This window comes from Bemisia tabaci, chromosome 2 (assembly GCF_918797505.1).
Source record: "Bemisia tabaci chromosome 2, PGI_BMITA_v3".
In the NCBI taxonomy this organism is placed as follows: Eukaryota; Metazoa; Arthropoda; class Insecta; order Hemiptera; family Aleyrodidae; genus Bemisia; species Bemisia tabaci.
In genome coordinates this window covers 32403853-32419994 of record NC_092794.1, presented here as the reverse complement: position 1 = coordinate 32419994, position 16142 = coordinate 32403853, and the positions used below count along the sequence as shown (strand labels likewise).

The 16142-nt window shown below is 39.4% G+C and overlaps 1 protein-coding gene across 12 annotated transcripts in view; it reads left to right on the top strand.

Annotated features, from left to right (window-relative positions):
* The window catches only part of Uck (Uridine-cytidine kinase), a 184675-nt gene that overhangs the window by 19549 nt on the left and 148984 nt on the right, over nt 1-16142 (top strand). For 7 of the 12 annotated variants that reach the window (XR_011899294.1, XR_011899293.1, XM_072297161.1 and 4 more), the window contains exon 6: nt 531-579. Coding sequence is in view for 8 of the 12 variants with exons in the window: in XM_072297161.1 (XP_072153262.1) it covers nt 531-579 (49 nt within the window). In the remaining 4 variants the exon portion in view is untranslated. Of the gene's footprint in view, nt 1-530; nt 580-667; nt 836-2169; nt 2364-9210; nt 9393-13439; nt 13651-16142 lie in introns of those variants that run through there. The other 5 variants (XR_011899295.1, XR_011899296.1, XM_072297164.1 and 2 more) reach the window with 5 other exon arrangements.

Below are 16142 nucleotides of genomic sequence, written 5' to 3'. Positions count from 1 at the left end.
AAAATTTTGTGGAATCTCTTGTTAATTTTAGAACGTGTGCCAAAGTCACAGTAAGTATTCCACAAGAATTGCAAATCTGAAATTGCAGTAAAATATTTATAGCATAATTATTTCATAAATATTTGCAGCATATTTATGAAAATAAACAGCAAAACCAACAGTTAAATTAGATGGAAGTTTAAAATAATGTATAATTTTATTAACATCAGGGAAAGAACCACTCCTGTTGATGGTGAGTTCATGAAAGCCTGTATCTTGGTTTGGGAAATTGTAAATTTCCTGTCACATTTCACTCTTTTGGACGATTAACGATAATCATTTTATCATCGCTCACAATCTTTACAATTTTTCTTTGCTCCTCTGAAAATTTGTCCCAAAATCTTGCCCAAAAATGTCCGAAAATACGCCCTTAAAGAAATATAATTCGGCTGAAAATTTTGGAACTTAGCAATGGAGGTAAAATGTCACGTAGTTTCACTGTAACTGCAGTTACCGAATCCTTAGAATAATTTTGTACCTTTTATTTGCAGACCAAAAAATTTGCTGATGTCATTATTCCCCGAGGAGCGGACAATATTGGTAAGTAATTTTTAAAAATTCAACTACTCATTATGGTTCCTGCATTTTGTCATATTTTTATCAATCATTATCATGCCCTCTTATTTAGATTTCTAAAAATACTTGGACTGAGCACCATAGAAAGGAATACATCCATTTACCTCCATTTTTGAAAGAAATTGAGTCATTCTTTGTTCTGAGCTCAATTGGTTGCTGAATTAGCCGGATCAAAAATTTTCCCATGTGGCAGATATTCAAGATTGATAGTGATTGGCAAGTAGGTAGTCAATTTATTGTCATGAATCTGCTATTTATTGATAAACCTGCTGTTTATTTTCTTAAATCTGCCAGTTGTTCCTATGAAACTTCTCCTTAGTATCAATCATATTCCATAAATGAAATACAATCTTGCTTTGAATAGAAGATTTTTGACTATCAAGTAGCAATTCAATAGGCAAGTGTGTACTCTTTATAGTTGATAAATTTCTGTTTTCTAATGATTCATCACTATTGATTTCTGATTTTTGCACATAATGTATTGTCATTTTTTTTGGGGTGGGGGGAGGGTTGTCTGGGGTTTCCTTATTTCTCAAATTGATTCGAAAAAATAATGCCTGCAATTCATTATTGACTTCATACTATTAGCATCAAATCAGAGATTAAGATACAATTCTTCTACTTTGCAACAGAGTGTCGATTAAAAGAAAATCAAAGGAGGGGTATCGATAAGGGCCTTTTTTGGCCCCCCCATAGAATCTGGAAATTTAGGCGGGTTTTCCAAGTTAACTCAATGTAGTTTACGGAAATAATCGTGCTTTAGTCCATAGGCCACTGGATACGTGTTAAACGGTTGCCTAAACATAGGTCTGCAGGCGTATTTTAGCGAAAATTCGTGTTTTTCTATCACTTTGAGCGCATCGTCTAACTGAAACGAGCCTTTGATATGTTATCAAGGAGGCTTTAGGACACATTGTAACCCTGGTTTGGTTTTAGTTAGATGATGCGCTCATAGATAAAAAAACTTTTTCAAAAATCGCTGGTCACTTACATTTCTGCCACTGCTGTAGTTTAAGTGGCTTCTTAATTGGATAGTACCTTAGTAGCATTGATTGTTTCCGGATTCGGAAAATGGAAGGAAATATACTGAAATGCATATATTAGGAAACCTTTTTTTCCAAAATAAAAAAAGGAGGAAAATAGGTTTGAAAAACAATCTTTAGTTTGCAGGATTCTGAAAATTGTCTCTAATATTGCAAAGTAAGGGATGTATATAACTTAAATTGATGTACATTCTTTGATAAAATTCTATGAAATAAAGTGACGGAGTAAAAACGATTAAATTCAGAAACCAAAGCCACCTTTTTTCTCAAAAGGAAAGATAATTTTCTAATTAGATCATACTAACACTTTGTTGTGAGTTCTTTCTCATTTAAATTCACAAGTTTTTCTAACTTTTTTATGATGATATTCAAAATTTCTACCACAATGGCTAGCTAATTTTATATATCATCGATTCAAAGGCAAGATCAATTGCCCTTGAGAAAGCTTGCTAATTTGAAGGAGTGAATGTATTCGTTGTTCTTTGTTAGTTTTAATTGTTTTATGCCCAAGCGGCTTGTTTAACTGTTTAGTAATTCCAAGAGGACAAGCAAAAATGCTCTATGATTTGAAAAGTCAGTCAAACGTTCTGTAATTTGAAGTTTCTGGACCATTTACTCTACAATTCGAAAACCATCTTGTTCTGTTACCATACTGAAGCATAAGGAAATTGTTACGTTTAAATTTCATAATTCAGGAATGAAAATAAATCGTGGACGGCAATGTAATGTTTCAAATTTGAAAAAGGATTACAACAGTTTCATGCAAAAATATTCCTGTACCAAGTTTTTTCTTTCTAAGTAAAAGTTCTGAAGCGTGCAACAGAATTGGAGATAAACAATTTTAGAGCTAGTGACTGTTGGCTGTCAAGCTGTATAAGTTATGCTAAAAATTTCTGAAAAGTAAGTGACTGAAGTGCGTTTATTTCCAATGCGTACATCTAAAGCCCTGTTATTTCGAAATCCTGTCAGTTGACAGTAAAACCCGAGCCCCTTAAAATTCGAATGAGCAAGCTGCGACTATACAGTAGCGTTTAAAACAGGGGAGGGCAAGCTGAGCTCAAAGTCATATGAGAAAAATCGGTAGAGATGAAAATCATCAAAAGCTTGAAGATCGGACCAACTTAAGAATGATGGAAGAAAATTGCTCATAAGAGCAAGAACTGTCGATGTGTGTAAGTATGAAGATGTACTTCAAAAAGAAAGAGCATATATATGAACAAGAAATCTACACCAATACATTCCTTCCTCTTTGAGTTTTCACTCGGATTGACGGAAAAGGGAGAAGAAAAGAATGAAAAATGTCCAATCAGAAAATGGCAACATTCAACATTAATTTATGTGGTTTCTAAAAGGCCAATTGATGATTGATGCTTTAAGATTGATGTGACTTGTTAATTCTTTTCTCTCCCGAGTTGTAGTAACTGAAATATGTACTGCAAAAGTCGCAGATACGGTTATTGATTCTCTTGTTGAAAATTGACGGCTATTCAATCACAATATATACGTGAACAAAAACATCCGTCCAATGACTTCAATAAAATACGAGATCAAAATTAAAGAAACCCGCACACAGCAATGAGCTTGTTCAGTAATTCGTAATTTTTGCATTTTTGAAAACTAGAGAGTGCGCACAGTTCACAGTAATTCTCCCCGATTTTTTGAGCAATATTAACCCACGAAATACGAGGTCAAAATTCCGTATTTTGAGTTCCTATTTAAATGTCGCGCCGCTCGGGCTATCCAAAATGACGGCCATTCTATCCGTCCGGCGACGACCACTCTTTTGACCTCGCGTGCCGGCGAGGTACCTCTGCCATAGAATACTGCAGAACGTCGGGGTCGTAAACAAACGAAGATTGATAACACAAAGGTTCCAAACAACTCGAAATCTCTCGATTTTAATCAATTTAAATCCATTTTCGACTTCAACCAAGCATTCGACAATAATATTCATATTATTTTACAACCTGGAGCCACGGCCTATTGGCTCATTTTTAAGTGCATTCTGAAAATTAGTTTTACAAGTCCAATGTCCAAACCCTGACATTCTTTTTTTTTGACCATTCTCTTTTCATTTTCGCCTCAGATCAAGTGTTTTGCAGCTCCTTTATCTTAAGTATGTGGTCCTGAATTCATTCAAGAGTCAGAAGTTCACCATTTATTTAGCATTTTAGCCTTTCGACCTCTCAAACTTCACCGATATGGTCTCATGTAGTTCAAGGTTTCTTTGGCCCAAACCAAGTGATTACACATCTGAGGAGTGTCTCATGGCTCTTCAAATTCACAATTTAGAACTAAATTAGGGACTACAGTTATATACTGAATCCAGTTCTGCTCTCTTGTTCAATGTTTGTCATGAGTGTTTGTTCGTGTCTGTTCTTTGTAAGTGACCACTCTAGTGCATACACATTTACGCTATTGGTACAGGTATTATTTCTTTTTTTCTACAGTCAGGACTTTCTCTTAAGCGCAATAATTTACCAAGGAAAATAGTTGCGTGAATAATTGTATGGTTATATTGGTGTATGGATATTCAGTTAAATCTCCTCGTGGTAATGCAAAGTTATCTCAAGTGGGTTTTGCATTTACTCAGACGGTCACTCTTGTCTGATAAAATTACTGCTCTAGCAGCTTCACATTTATACTTAGATCTCTGATTCATCAATAAATGATACTTATTGTGTCATTTATCATTGATCAGTTCAAAGCTATTACAACGATGGATTATCAAAGGTCCAATCCAAGAAGGAATTTTCTGGTGTGTGCTGCTGCTGAATCGACATAACAACTCAACTTTCGAAAGCATCAACCTTTACAAATTTATCAGGAAGTGGTAATGGTAAGTGGTAATTATGTTAATGCTCGCCCCTTTCATAAGCAAATTGTGCGCTCAAAATTTTGAAATCCACTCACCTGCACGTATATTTGAAGAGGAATACGACATGATATGTGGCAGGCTACACTTCATCTTTGAGTAATATGTAAAGAGCCGTATGCAAAAACGACATTTTTCGCCCCCCCCACCCCCCACTAAAACTTATTCAAACTTCGTCTATCAGTTACTAATACTGGAGCGCTTCTTTCCCCAAATTTTCAGACCCCCAAAAAATTTTGGGGGGCGCTAGGGGGGGTCAAAACCTGTGAACCTCGATATCTTTCGAATGACATATTTTTTAAAATTACAGCTTTGTACGGGACCACTGAGCGGCCAGTCGGCGCTCAGTGGGCCTCTAAAATAGCGCTATGGAGCTGTAATTTTAAAAACGTGAATTTTTTGGAAGTATCTGTAATTTCTGAACTCAGCGACCCTCTAGAGTCCCTAATAATGCATTTTGCTCAGTTTGAACATTCAATCTGATTTAATAACAGTCAAATCCGACCTTTTTGCGCGAAAATCGGTCGGCGCACGTTGAGCGGAAACTTCAATCGATCATAACTCCGGAACCGTTCGGTTCCCCAGCTTATATGACCACTCGTTGGATGCGGAAAAAGACGTGCAATTTAAATACTGGTTTTGGTTCAAATGCAAAATTGTGCTCCTTCAGTTTAGTGTGTTTAAAAGAAATGGTTTTTCCTCTAAAACTGAAAAACGCACACAAGTTAAGTTAAAAATGTAATTTTGGGATTTTGACCTTTAGAATCTTAAAGTATGCAATTTTAGACGATTCTTCGTCCAAACCGGGCCTCAATGTCTTATATCGTTCGAAAGATATCGAGGTTCACAGGTTTTGACTTCCAACCCCCCTAGCACCCCCCCCCCCCAAATTTTTTGGGGGTCTGAAAATTTGGGGAAAGAAGCGCTCCAGTATTAGTAACTGATAGACGAAGTTTGAATAAGTTTTAGTGGGGGGGGGGGGGGGCGAAAAATGTCGTTTTTGCATACGACTCTTTATACTCTGATCTCTGATCCATTAATAAATGACACTCTTGGTGTCATTTATCATTTATCAGTTCAATGCTTTTTCAACAATGAATCATCAAAGGTCACTGCAGGTCAAAGAAGAAATTTTTTGGTGTGTGCTGCGGCTGAGTTGACATCACAACTTAACTTTCAAAAGCATCAACGAAGATATGACCATCTGTTTCGAAGTGGAAGTATTTTGCAACTCATCAGCAGGCCAATAATTGAAAGTTTCAAGCAGCCCGACAAGACAGCAAATTCCGATATATTGCATGGTTATGATAGTGCTATGTCTTTTCGTGTCGGACAGACAAAGTTTCAATAATCGGGCCGCTGGTAGTTTGACAGGTAAGATATCTAAAGTTACTTAGGTATCAAAAGATTACATTTGCATCTTTTATGGAATAGTTTATGTATGTTTCTTACCTTTGTGGAGAATAATTGATGACAAAACGAGCATATCGATGTCATGACCTAACTAGAAAACCTTTGAAAACCTTATGAATTCAGGACCACACACTTCAGATAAAGGAACTGCATAACACTTGATCTGAGGCGAAAATGAAAAGAGAATGGTCAAAAAAACGAATGTCAGAGTTTGGACACTGGACTTGTAAAACTAATTTTCAGAATGCACTTAAAAATGAGCCAACAGGCCTTGGCTCCAGGTTGTAAAATACGATGAATATTATTGTCAAATGCTTGGTTGAAGTCAAAAATGGATTTAAATTAATTAAAATCGAGATATTTCGAGTTGTTTGGAACCTTTGTGTTATCAATCTTTGTTTGTTTACGACCCCGACGTTCTGCAGTATTCTATGGCAGAGGTACCTCGCCGGCACGCGAAGTCAAGAGTGGTCGTCGCCGGACGGATAGAATGGCCGTCATTTTGGATAGCCCGAGCGGCGCGACATTTAAATAGGAGCTCAAAATACGGAATTTTGAACTCGTATTTCGTGGGTTAATATTGCTCAAAAAACCGGGAAAAATTACTGTGAACTATGTCCACTCTCTAGTTTTCAAAAATGCAAGAATTACTAATTACTGATCAAGCTCATTAGGCATGAGGACCGAATCACCATGAAATAGTATTGCAGCAATAAATTTCACTGATTACACCAGGTCAACAAGGACAACGCAACCATTCGTTGTGAGCATAGTTTTTTTAAATTAAAATGGCAGTATATCTAAAGATAGATTTAGGTACCTCTTTAAGTTTGACTATGCTTGAAACTTAAAAGTAAATTTTTCCTCAAAATTTTGCGTTTGCTTAAAAAAAAATATTGATTAAATAATAGGAAAAAAAACTTTTAATCATTGTTCGCATTCTTAGAGAAATGCTAGACCAAGGCCCTGTGCAAATAATACAAATAGTTAATTCCTGTTGGAAACTGAATACTTTATCTAAATAGAACAAATAAGTAGATTTATTAAGTCCCTGATCTATTTTGTATATATGTCCAGGCAATCTTAATTATCACAGTGCTCTCTGGAATAATGCGAAATTGTCAAGATTAAGTACTCAAGTTATTTACTTGAAGCCCCTAGCCTCAATTGACACATGAGAATAAGTCCAGAACAATGTAAAAGACAATGAATTGTGATTTGTGATTATTGAAGATATCGATCATAGAAAAAGCATATGAAAAAACAAGGTAAAAATGAAAATAAAACCGTAACGACGAGATTGGCACCTGGGACTTGCAGAGCGCGAGTCGTCCACTGCTCCACTACTCCAAAGCGGTTCATGAAACGTGGCCCGCAAACGAATCTATCATGTGCGCACGGCGCGTCGCACAGTCATTCACGTCGTTGCGCACTCTGAAAAAGGTGACCCAACTGGGGTAAATTTTAGCCATTCCCGGGGGGCATTGGGAAAAACGCTGAAAGACGCGTCCAGTGGATTTTCATTAACTACCATTTGGCCAAACAGCAATCGATTTTGAGGAGGCATGAGTGTGAGGTCCCCTGGTTAGTTGAAGTTGATATGCAAAAATGTGAGAAAAGAATATGAGAGGTTTTCCAGTAAGTTGAGCAACCACCTCCGGATGATTTCTCTTAAAATCACCCCATAAAGAGTAACTAGAGTTCTTGTATGGATTAAGGCTCTTTCTAAAGTCTTCAAAACCCTCACTACGATGCCTCTTCAGACATTGTGTCAGCTTGTGGATGATCTCATTCATCTTTCACTTACAGAGGGTGTTCGGCAGTTAAGGTACTTCACTTTCAGGATAGATTTTTCTGCTCAAAAATATGACCTTTTTCCCTCTAAACATATGCCTGAAAACGCTTCATCAGTGAGCTATGAGCCTCCTTTCCTATACGCTATGCTTTCTTACAGTCTTTGCAGTAATAATTGCCTACACAGCAAGGAGCGTTCTTAAAGCTCTGTTGCATCGAAATGACACATTTCTGGAAAATTTTGTTTAGTAACCTTTCCGCTTGCTTTTTCGCGCTCTTTCACGTGCCGTAATCCGTTTTTCTGAATATCATCTACCAAAAAAATTATCGCAATTGTAAAATTCGGGAACGCTCGTAACGTCATTTTCTGTAGACGCACGTCCTTGAAAACATGAATAATGATCAGTGCGCTAAACAATACCGTGGTACACTATGTTTCAGCTACTTACGATAAAATAACAGGGAGTTACATCAATTGGAAGAGGAGAAAATGGCAACTTTGGATGCGCATAGCTCACTTATGAAGCGTTTTCGGGCACATGTGTAAAAGCAAAGAAAGTCATATTTTGAGCCAAAAAATTGATTCTGAAAGTTATGTACGTCAACTGCTGGACACCCTGTAGAACTTGCATTTTGTCCTATGCCTTTGTTTAACTAGGTCTCTAATTTTAAGGGGAACATTTGCTGAAGGTCCAACTGTTGAGAGTTGTGATATTGTAGATTCAGGTAGAGCCACGTATAACGCTGTGGTTAGATTGTCATGATGGGAGTCAACGTCCTCCGGCGATTTCAAAGATGCATTGAGTTTTTTAGGTAAAACAAGCAGTTTGCGAAAGTCCCAATTAGTATTATTGTTATTTTTTGGTTTTTAAGCCCCTCTTTGTGTAAAATTTCTCCTGGGAATTTCACCCAGGCGGTTTTGGGCAGGGGAATAATTCCCGTGGGAAGTGGCTTTCCTGGGAAGCTCCCTATTCCGTGCCCAAAATGCCGTCTCTACCAGCAGAGCCATTGAAGAAACAGATTAAGGATTATACAAGAAAATTAAATTGCTCTATTGCCGAGGCATTTCTTAGACAAGGAGGGGATTCTTAGCCACTGTGCAAATCTCCGCTCCGCAGACATTCCCAAGAGGTCCCCTATCTAAGTAGTAACTACGCCCAACGTTGCTTTACCCTCGCGATCGCCCGAGTGCCGCTGCCGTGGAGCTCCAGAGGCGCGCGTGTTCATCGAGTGTAATTTCGCAACCATGAACGTCCCCAGCGCCGATACCATGATGGAAAGCAACGCTATTCTTATACATTTCTACATCACGCTGTTTCAAAGTAACAAAAATAATATAAAAGTAGATCAATTTTTTGAAAGAAAGGAGTGAATAACCCATGAATCAAATAAAAAAAAAATATAGTTATTAAAATGAAGAAAAATAATTGATTAAAATTAAATAAAATAAAAAATGAATAAATGTTTCAGCTATTGGTTCGACTTCGCAACCTCGCCAATCGATCGTTGTCTAAAAGCGTTGCCTGATGGTGCTGAGAATTAGATGTTTAAAGTGTTGGTGAGATCCGGCAACGCCGACCAATCGATGTATCGATCTTCATCATACGGTGTTGTCTGTTGGTGAAAAAAATTAAATACTTAATTTATCAGTACGGCTTGGCGTCACCGCCAATTGATGTGTCGACATATAACCTAACACAATTGTGGCGGTGTCGGGTAACCTATCCCGAGTGCAAAGACATAAAGACGGAGCACTCGTATCCACTATCACGGGGGATAAGTGATGCACATCTGGCGCCCTACGTTTGTGTGAGTGTATAAATGGGCGCAGGAATCCATGGCCGCAAACGGAAATTTGATTTGAACTTGTACCCCTGATGCTTGCACATTTCTTGTTCTAAACTCGTTTCAAATCAATAAAACGAACAAATAAATGAAGTTTGGACGGTGACTCGGTGTAATACACCTATTTTGGCTTGGTAAAAAGCAGGAATCTCAGATAAAGTTAGTTTTTCTTTCGCTAGTGGTGGTCCTGCCGGTTCAAACAGGCCGTTACAGTCCAAGATGATCGTTACTCCCAAATAAGATTAATCGATCGACGATGGACCTAAAATTACCTAAAGTTAAATATGTGTGTAAGTGAATTTGAGCGAAAATCGAGTCCACAGCGAGCCAGCTGATCCGGTCGTAGTACCAATGTTATAATCACATTAAGTGCCCGTACAGGGTGTTTCAGACCACCCGTACCAGGCATTTTTCTCGGTTGGTTTAGGTCGTACGAAGTCGGAGACCGCGGGGTTGAATAGTGAATTGACCCCAAGGAATCCGAATTTCGTGGTCCCGAAATCCCCCCACCCCGCCCTTGGGGGGTAAAGGGGGGGTCACGATGCTAAAAGTCACGGTTCCCGACCGCATTGCGGATAGATCTCATCAGGATTGAAAAGCACGGAAAATTTCACGTGGAATTGACCCCTAAAAATCCAAAATCGGACCAGCCAAGGCCCAAAAATGACCCCCTAAAGAGGGGGACAGTACCCCCCTCCATAATTTCTCTTTGGTCTCAAAATTGACGTAAATTCTCCAGAAAAAGACTGTTTCCCAGGTAATCGACCTCGAGGAATCCAAATTTCATGGTCCCGAAGCTCCTCTAGCTCCCCTTGGGGGGTAAACGGGGGGCCCAATTTTAAAAATCGGGGCTCCTTTCCGAATCGCAAATTGATTGCATCCAAATTGAGGAGCAGAACACATTTACATCTTAAGTGACTCCTAAGAGTTCTAATTGACGCCCCTGAACGGCAGAAAGTAACCCCCTGAGGAAGGGGGCCTCGCCCTCGCCAAAAATTTCTCAGGATTCCTCTTTGGTCGCAAAATTGACGTCGATTCTCCAGAAAAAGACTGTTTCCCATGTAATCGACCCCGAGGACTCTAAATTTCATGTTCCCTGAGCTCCTCGGGGTCGATTACATGGGGAACAGTCTTTTTCTGGAGAATCGACGTCAATTTTGCGACCAAAGAGGAATCCTGAGAAATTTTTGGCGGGGGCGAGGCCCCCTTCCTCAGGGGGTTACTTTCTGCCGTTCAGGGGCGTCAATTAGAACTCTTAGGAGTCACTTAAGATGTAAATGTGTTCTGCTCCTCAATTTGGATGCAATCAATTTGCGATTCGGAAAGGAGCCCCGATTTTTAAAATTGGGCCCCCCGTTTACCCCCCAAGGGGAGCTAGAGGAGCTTCGGGACCATGAAATTTGGATTCCTCGAGGTCGATTACCTGGGAAACAGTCTTTTTCTGGAGAATTTACGTCAATTTTGAGACCAAAGAGAAATTATGGAGGGGGGTACTGTCCCCCTCTTTAGGGGGTCATTTTTGGGCCTTGGCTGGTCCGATTTTGGATTTTTAGGGGTCAATTCCACGTGAAATTTTCCGTGCTTTTCAATCCTGATGAGATCTATCCGCAATGCGGTCGGGAACCGTGACTTTTAGCATCGTGACCCCCCCTTTACCCCCCAAGGGGGGGTGGGGGGATTTCGGGACCACGAAATTCGGATTCCTTGGGGTCAATTCCCTATTCAACCCCGCGGTCTCCGACTTCGTACGACCTAAACCAACCGAGAAAAATGCCTGGTACGGGTGGTCTGAAACACCCTGTACGTCATCTTAAACAAGTCTGGGAATTCCATCAGGAGAAGTCAGGGAAAGATAAAATATTTTGCTAGTCACCTTAGAGTGGCCTAACCAAAGTGTAGTGGTATGGAGTAACCGAACCCAAGTGTCGCCGTCCGCATGACGGGTGATTTGAAGGATGCAGAGTGAGAGCCAGGTTTGATCAAGCATTATTATATATTTTTTGGAAGATTTTCCTCACAAAAATTACGTTTTTGGATAAGAACTGATTGAAACACAGGTCGTGGCCAAGTCTTTCTAACCTAGAGCCTGTAAAAATTGCTATTTGAGAGTTAGTAAATTTTAAAAAGAGTTGTTAAAATTTTAAAATACATATACTTCTTAATTAGTAGTTGGTCGTATAAATAAAAATAATAATTGAGTCCAATGGTAAAATACTATGCAAGCAGATTATTCAGTCACTGCCCTGAGCTTAGAAAAGATCTAGAGATATTACACGTGTGCAGGATCACAGCTCTCTGACTTTGAACTTCGGGTGTGAAGGATTTGGTGGAGCTGCTTCAGATGTCTGAGGAAAGAATGAGGAGTGATCCTTGTAACGAATATTATAAATGGTACTGTAACTACTTCTTTAAGGTGAATCTTCAGTTGTAGTTCCGAAATAATCCACCACGTCGCGCTGCTAAAATCCGACTCCAAAATCAGTGATTATTTAAATATCACAATAGATATTTTGAATTCTAAGACTCATAAGTTCTAGCAGTTACGTCTGGAATCTGTAGAAACAGACGCGAGCTTTGAAAGTTTAATAATAAAAGCTATAATTTGATCCCAGTTTCTTTTACAGGATATCTGTAAGTGCGAGAGAGACAGCTCACGGTGGGAGAGAGATATCTGCAACTGCTGAGAGCGATCAATCGCAATTGGTTGCATCAAGGTCATCATGCTTAACCCTGCTTTTTTCTGGGATCAAGTTTCAGAGCTTCAGAAATTATTTTTCACGTCGTTTTTAGTGTCAATAGGAAGAAGAATGTTATGGCTAGAACTTATGACTTTTCGATTTAAACAGAAATTCCTTTAATTTTCATAATAGCTCAAGGACTCACGTGGAGCTGTACGGACTCTAATAGCGTGGACCAAAAAATCAAAACCCAGCGGTGGCGCCCCCTGCGCGGAGAAATTTCTTACTTCCCGGAGCTGTAGATAAACCAAAGACATAAAGACGGAGGGCTAAAAGCAAAAAATTAAGCTTCTTTTCAACCACCTCTAATATTGGCTAGAGGATTGGCGGCGAAATCGGGACAAGTTTGAATTCAAATGTAGGGCGGGAACTGAATAAAATAATTGCGGAAACAAAGTATTCTAGGTTGATTTTTGCCCAAATTCACTTACCCACTCATATTTCTTTAACTTTAGGTTAGCTTTGGTCCGTCGTTGACCGATTAATTTCATTTGGGAGTGACGGTCATCTAGAACTGTAACGACCTGTTTGAACCTGCAGAACCACCATGAGCAGAAGAAAAACTAACTTTATCTGAGATTACTGCCTATTACCAAGCAAGAGTAGGTGTAATATAATAGGACGCAGTCCCAACTTTCTTAATATATTCGTTTTAGGCATTTAAAATACGTTTCGAAGAAGAAATATGGAAAAATTAAGAGGACAAGTTCAAATCAAATTTCCGTTTGCCGCCATGGATTCCCGCGCTCATTTACACACTCACACAAGCACCCAGCGCCAAACCAGGCTTCACTTTTTCCCCGTGCTTTTAGATACGAGCACTCCGTCTTTATGTCTTTGAGATAAACCAGCTTCCACAGTCGCTGCATCTCAGTTGCTTAGGGCAGATACTTTTCGATTTTATCCCTGTACTTAGCATCTACGTTGGCATCAGCAGAGATTGAGATATCCATTAGGTGCACAATGCTCTGCTTTTTATCTAGAAAGACCACATCAGGCCATTGTGTGGGATGGTCTTGTCGGTATGGATGGTGAAGTCCCAATATAATGGCTGTCATCATTTTTCATCCCTGACTCAGGATTACATTCATAGTACGAAGGCACACTGTCCAACAGGTTACGATGTAATGAAAGCCCTTGGTGGATTATTTTGGCTACCGAGTTGTGTCTCCTGGTGTATTCGGTACCAGCTAGGAGTCTTCAACCTGCTGTGATGTGGTCAATCATTTCAGGACATAAATGGCACTTCCTGCATGAATCATCAACGGTCCCATCTTTAATGATGAACTTCCTACAGTTTCTTGTACAAAAGACTTGATCCTGGATGGTGAGTATAAAGCCTTCTGTCTCCGGGAACAACTGCCCGCTCTGAAGAAATTTGTAAGACAGGCTCTTGAAGATATGACCTTAGTGGACCTGGCTGTAGTGTCTTCCGTGCATCCCTTTAAATGCCCAAACAGTCTCTTTGTGCTCAGCCGTGCGAAACGGCGGATACACAGGACTCTGATAGGCCAAATTCAAAGGTGTATAGCTTCTATCCGTGCTAACGATTGCCCTATGTAAGGGGTGTAGTAGGGCGGATAAGGGGAAAAAGTTCCCAGAATCGTGCATTTCTGGAAGAAAGCATGAAACTTTCAGGATATCATCTTTATCTATAGAAGGTTCAATTTCGCAAGTGAGCCCAAAATTCTGAGGCCATGGGGGCCGAGGGGGCAGGGGGCCCTGATTTCGCTATGTTTTGCCGAATTTTCGCGTTGGATCATCGTGAAAACGCCGTTAACAATGTAAAATGTAATCAAAACTTGTGTAAACGTCATTAGTAGGTTCTCTCAAACAGTATCCCAAAATGCTATCACTGTCCAATCCCGGAACACCCCTCAAAATGCCTAAAATTCAAAATGGCGCCCATAATAAGGCCTCCGGAATATCGGTATTTTCACTTGTGCATATCCTGTCATGTGAGGTATCATTTTCCATGTAATTTTGGTCGCAGATTTCATATTTGAAGTCAAAACAACCCCCCCGGTCAAAATTGGTGCCCCCAATCCAAGATGGCGTCCAAATTTGAAAGGCAGGAGGGTGCATTTTTTAAACTTTTACGCGATAAGGCAAGTGATATGTCGTTCCCTATGTAATTTTGGTCGTAGATTTCATTACTGAAGTCAAAAGAGTCCTCCGGTCAAAATTGGTGCCTCAAATCCAAGATGGTGGCCAAATTTTAAAGGCAGGAGGGTGCGTTTTTTTCAAATTTTTACGTGATAAGGCAAGTGATATGTCGTTTCCTATGTAATTTTGGTCGTACATTTCATTATTGAAGTCAAAAAAGCCCTCCGGTCAAAATTGGTGCCCGAAGTCTAAGATGTCGGCCAAATTTGAAAGGCAGGAGTGTGAATTTTTATGAGAAAAAAAATCACGTGAGATGACAAGTGAGGTATCAGTTTATACGCATTTTTAGTCAACAAAACGAATCTAAATGAAATGTAAAAAAAAATCTTTTACACAAAAATGAAACGAGATAATCAGGATGATTGCCATCATGGCTGACAAGTGAAAAATGATGAGCCACTAATAAGGAGGTGTCTTGCTGATTACTGCACAAAAACTCTGAACTCAATTTCAGATGCCCTAGACTCAGAGGATGAACAATTAATAAGTACCGAAAATAATTTAGAAAACTCTCAGTCGGTTTCAGTTGGTGGGTCTCTACTCAATCGAGTGCGATCGAAGCATAGGCATACTTACGAATCCATTGCACAAACCAATGTTCCATCAAATTGATGAGCAGACACCAATGTTTCTTTGCGTTTTCAAAGTGACGTTAAACGCGCAAAATCCGAGATGATCGCTGTTCTCGCATGCGTTTACTGGTTGCGATTCAACCCCTCACATCCATAAAATAGGAATAGCAACTTTATTCTGTACGCTTCGCTTTTATCTGATCCTTACCTGCAAGAATCTAAAGAAAGGTTCTTGGAACCTAATCAAAACCATGAACGGATATAAAGAGCTGGAAAAGAGTAAATCGATGGTGAAACTGCTTAAATACTATTTCGGTTTGCGGTGTTGCAGACTTCTTGTCATACTTCCGTTCCTTCATTAAGAAATACTGGAGTCATTTCTTGAAAACTTTGCTTGTTTTCACTCTCTATGTGAGGAATATTCTGTAAAAATTTCATGATGTTGGTTTGGTCCCCTTTCAAAAAATAAAATGGGAGCGAATATTTTGAAATCCTGCAATCAAGATACGCACGTTTGCTGTTTCACCGTCGAAATATTACTCCTCAATGGTAGCCAAAAAGATGTGACTTTCGAAGACCTCCGTCATCATGTATCGAAGGAAAAATTTCCTGCTTTCAAAGTCTTCATTCAATTAGAGAAAGTACCCTCGATATCATCAGCAATGAAGTAGGTAACATTAATTTAGGAGCTACTTTTATACTCAACTGTGGATGGGATGAAGTGATCTGGATGCCTGTCTTTGGGGATGGATGAATAAAAACAAGGAGCTTCATCCTATTTTAAGTGACTTGCCTCCAGCTCCCGGAATCCCCGCTTAAAATTATCCGGTGTAATGGACCACTAGACAAGGTACGCATTTAAGCAATCTGATACATGTTTCGTAACCAGAATTTACGTAAAACACGACTCACACAACGAAAATTACTGAAACTAACTCCTAAGGAAGATATTAACGTTTTTATTTCACATTGGTAACGAGGAATTTGAACTGCCCGCTCACAAGAAACTCAAAGCTCTACGTGAGTCAAATCGCGCACTATAATGGTTTCAGCAAGCTTCTCAATCGAGCAATGTTCATTT